The 2908-nt window shown below is 38.5% G+C and overlaps 2 protein-coding genes across 2 annotated transcripts; both read right to left on the bottom strand.

Annotated features, from left to right (window-relative positions):
* Positions 1 to 5: 5 nt before the first annotated feature.
* On the bottom strand, positions 6 to 860 carry LOC118757478 (UPF0605 protein GA14893). Its single transcript, XM_036492189.1, is given in 5 exon segments — positions 6 to 116; positions 118 to 183; positions 243 to 470; positions 472 to 658; positions 723 to 860. Coding segments are annotated over 5 exon segments (633 nt in total). The 5' UTR covers positions 764 to 860.
* A 104-nt stretch (positions 861 to 964) lies between these two features.
* On the bottom strand, positions 965 to 2892 carry LOC118757477 (NADPH:adrenodoxin oxidoreductase, mitochondrial). The gene is given in 6 exon segments (XM_036492188.1): positions 965 to 1418; positions 1482 to 1802; positions 1865 to 2036; positions 2102 to 2443; positions 2445 to 2475; positions 2683 to 2892. Coding segments are annotated over 6 exon segments (1371 nt in total). The 5' UTR covers positions 2859 to 2892; the 3' UTR covers positions 965 to 1089.
* Between the last annotated feature and the right edge of the window lie 16 nt (positions 2893 to 2908).

The raw sequence follows: 2908 nt of genomic DNA, 5'->3' as shown, positions 1-2908 counted from the left end.
GTAGCTCAGTTAATCTTACCATTAACAATATACTTCTCCTCGTCATCGTTTTCCATGAAATGTGGCGCAGTAAATTTGGAGTAAGGTGCTTTCTTATTCGTATAACTACAATCCAGATTTTTTTAAAGCTCTTGCACGTGCCTTGACGGGTATTAAAGGTGACCGATAATATGTAAGGGGAAGCTGACAAACAAAAGAAATGCATAACGCTGCTTAATTGAATGTCAACTCTCTTTCCTTACCAAACGCTCGTTCATTTTCCTTTCAAACACACCCAAGCCACTGCCTAAGATATCACGATGAAGTAAATTTCTGCGTTCACAGCGCAACTGATCCATTAGCAACTCGTGTTCGGCCATACCCGCTGTAGCGGCGGCAATATATCGCTTGCCAATTTTAGATGCGAGATTTGGTACGAAACCATCATAGCCGGGTATGATGGGATGACGATAAACTGGATCAACAAATTTTTTCGCGGGTATTTAGCAGTTCAGTTTCATGTACAGTGGGATATTCGAGCGATAGTGGTTCTCGATTTGACGGCGTTACAATCAACTCGGGCGCGTGTATGACACAGGGATCGATGAGCAGTTTATGTGTTAGTTTACCATACGTTTTGCCAGCGCGGAAACGAAATTGTGGACAGTGGCCAGTGTAGCTGCGAGTTATTAAAAAACTATAAATATTAATGCCTAAACGCAAATGGAAAAACAAAAATTTACCCGGGAACGAAATGGGGTTCAGGTGTAATGACCAAGTCCATGTTGTTGGCCTTGTTTCTACGATGCTATTTCACTTAAATACTACAAATTTTGTATTTTTACTACTTCTATGTTTTGTTCCAACTTTCTTTCATTATAGCCACATACAATTTTGGACGAAGGATTTTACAGATTTATTTTTATAAAAAATTATATAACAATACAATATTTTTTGACTGTTAAATAATCATTTTCTAAACGATTTGTTTTAGTAAAATTTAAAAGATAGAAAAAATATAAATATAATATATTTTTTGACATTCACCTTTTCACTTATATCCTACGTTCTACGTTCCATATCTAGTTATTTTTGCGTTCGTACTATGGGCTAAAGTCCAGCCACTTTGAGCATTTCTTCAACATCTACAAACTTTTCGCGTGGTTTACATAGTTTTTGCCCCGCTTGCATCTCAGCTTGATCGATGCGCTCCCAATGTGACCATGTAACAAGACGTTTAAATTGCTTTGCTTCCAAACCTAGTTTAGCTTTGCTAGTATCCACTTCATTTGACAAAATATCATCACATATTGTTTTTGCGACGCTGAAAGCACCATTCATAGTCGTTAAAATAACACCTGTAGGACCAGTACCCAACCAACCCGCTACATAAAGGCCCTTGTCTACTGTTTTGCTAGCCGCATCCTTTAACACGCGACCTATTGTAAATGTGAGCATTAACTAAATGTATGAATATTTATTAGATGTACATAAATACTTACCATATTCATTGTATACACAGCCACTGCGCTTATCAAAGCAAATTCCACCATCGACACAAGTAGATTTGTAGCCTATGCTGCGGAGTAGTAAATCAGCTTGAAGCTGTTCAGATCGGTTAGTCGGCACAGCTATATCGTTTTGTAGTTTTGTAACGGTCAATTCGATTTTGTTATCCTTAATAAATTTTGGAGCTCGCAAAAATATGGGCAAGAATTGTTTCTTGTTGCTAGTACTTGCCGACTGTTCCGACAAACTCTTCAGCATCAATTCAGTGAGGCGTTTACGTGGCCGCGGTAAATTGGGTATTTGTGCATGGACATCTGTAAACCATTTTTATTTGCATCTATATGTATGACAATAATGAATTTTAGTCGCAACTTGCCTGTAAAGTCATCGGGTCTCCACAGTGTTTGCACATTTGGTAATTTTAACATTTCACGTAATTCTTTTATAGTGAAAGCAGCCTGTAAAGGACCTCGTCGGCCAACCAAATAAACTTGCTCGACTTTGCTGCGTGAAAGCGTCTCCAAAGCATATTCAGTAGTATCTGTTTTCTATGAATTAAGAAAATTTTACTAGTTAGAGGGTTATCTACCAGCGAACCCACATATTTACCTACGCGCAAAACATCCAATGGACTAAGTAACATTCGCGCCACGTCCACAGCAACATTGCCTTGCCCTAAAATTGTCACAGTTTGCCCACGCAAATTGGGATTTAAGTGTTGTGCACCTGGCAGGCCATTGTACCATTCCACAAACTTACGAGCAGACAGCACATTTGGCTGATCTTCATTAGGTATGTTCAGCTGACGATCCTGATCTGCTCCATAAGTCAGCAGAACTGCATGATAGCGTTCTCGCAAATTTTGCAAGCTTACATCTTTGCCTAACGCTACGTTACCCCAAAAATTGAAGTTTTTATGTTCAGCTGTTTTAGTAAAAGTATTAATAACGTTTTTTCACCTCGGGATGATCGGGCGCAACGCCATAACTGTAAGAAATATAAATATAATATAAGAATAAAAATGTTAGTGAGTTACATTTAAACCGGTTCCTTGGTCATCGAACCAGTTTCTACTTTTCGTATTCAAAAACGCACAGGCTCAACCTTATTTACTTAAACTTGCACAAATATGCATATGTTGTTCTTAATCATTCATACATATGTATCTGCTTGGATTAAAATAAGTTATCTCACCGTACTAAACCAAATGGAACAGGCAATTTTTCAATTACATCCACCACACTTCCATTCAAGTGTTTGAACTGTGCAGCGTAGAATCCAGCCGGTCCCGAACCAACTATGCAAATTCGTTTCGTTGCACCAGAACCGACATCGCTACTGAATCCTCTACTGATGGCACTGAACCACATTTGCTTTGAATTTGCTGATATGGCCAATCTTCCTGATATTAGCATTTTGC

Source organism: Rhagoletis pomonella, unplaced genomic scaffold, assembly GCF_013731165.1.
Source record: "Rhagoletis pomonella isolate Grant_MI unplaced genomic scaffold, Rhpom_1.0 Rhpom_scaffold_18433, whole genome shotgun sequence".
In the NCBI taxonomy this organism is placed as follows: domain Eukaryota; kingdom Metazoa; phylum Arthropoda; class Insecta; order Diptera; family Tephritidae; genus Rhagoletis; species Rhagoletis pomonella.
This window is presented reverse-complemented; position numbering and strand designations above follow the sequence as displayed.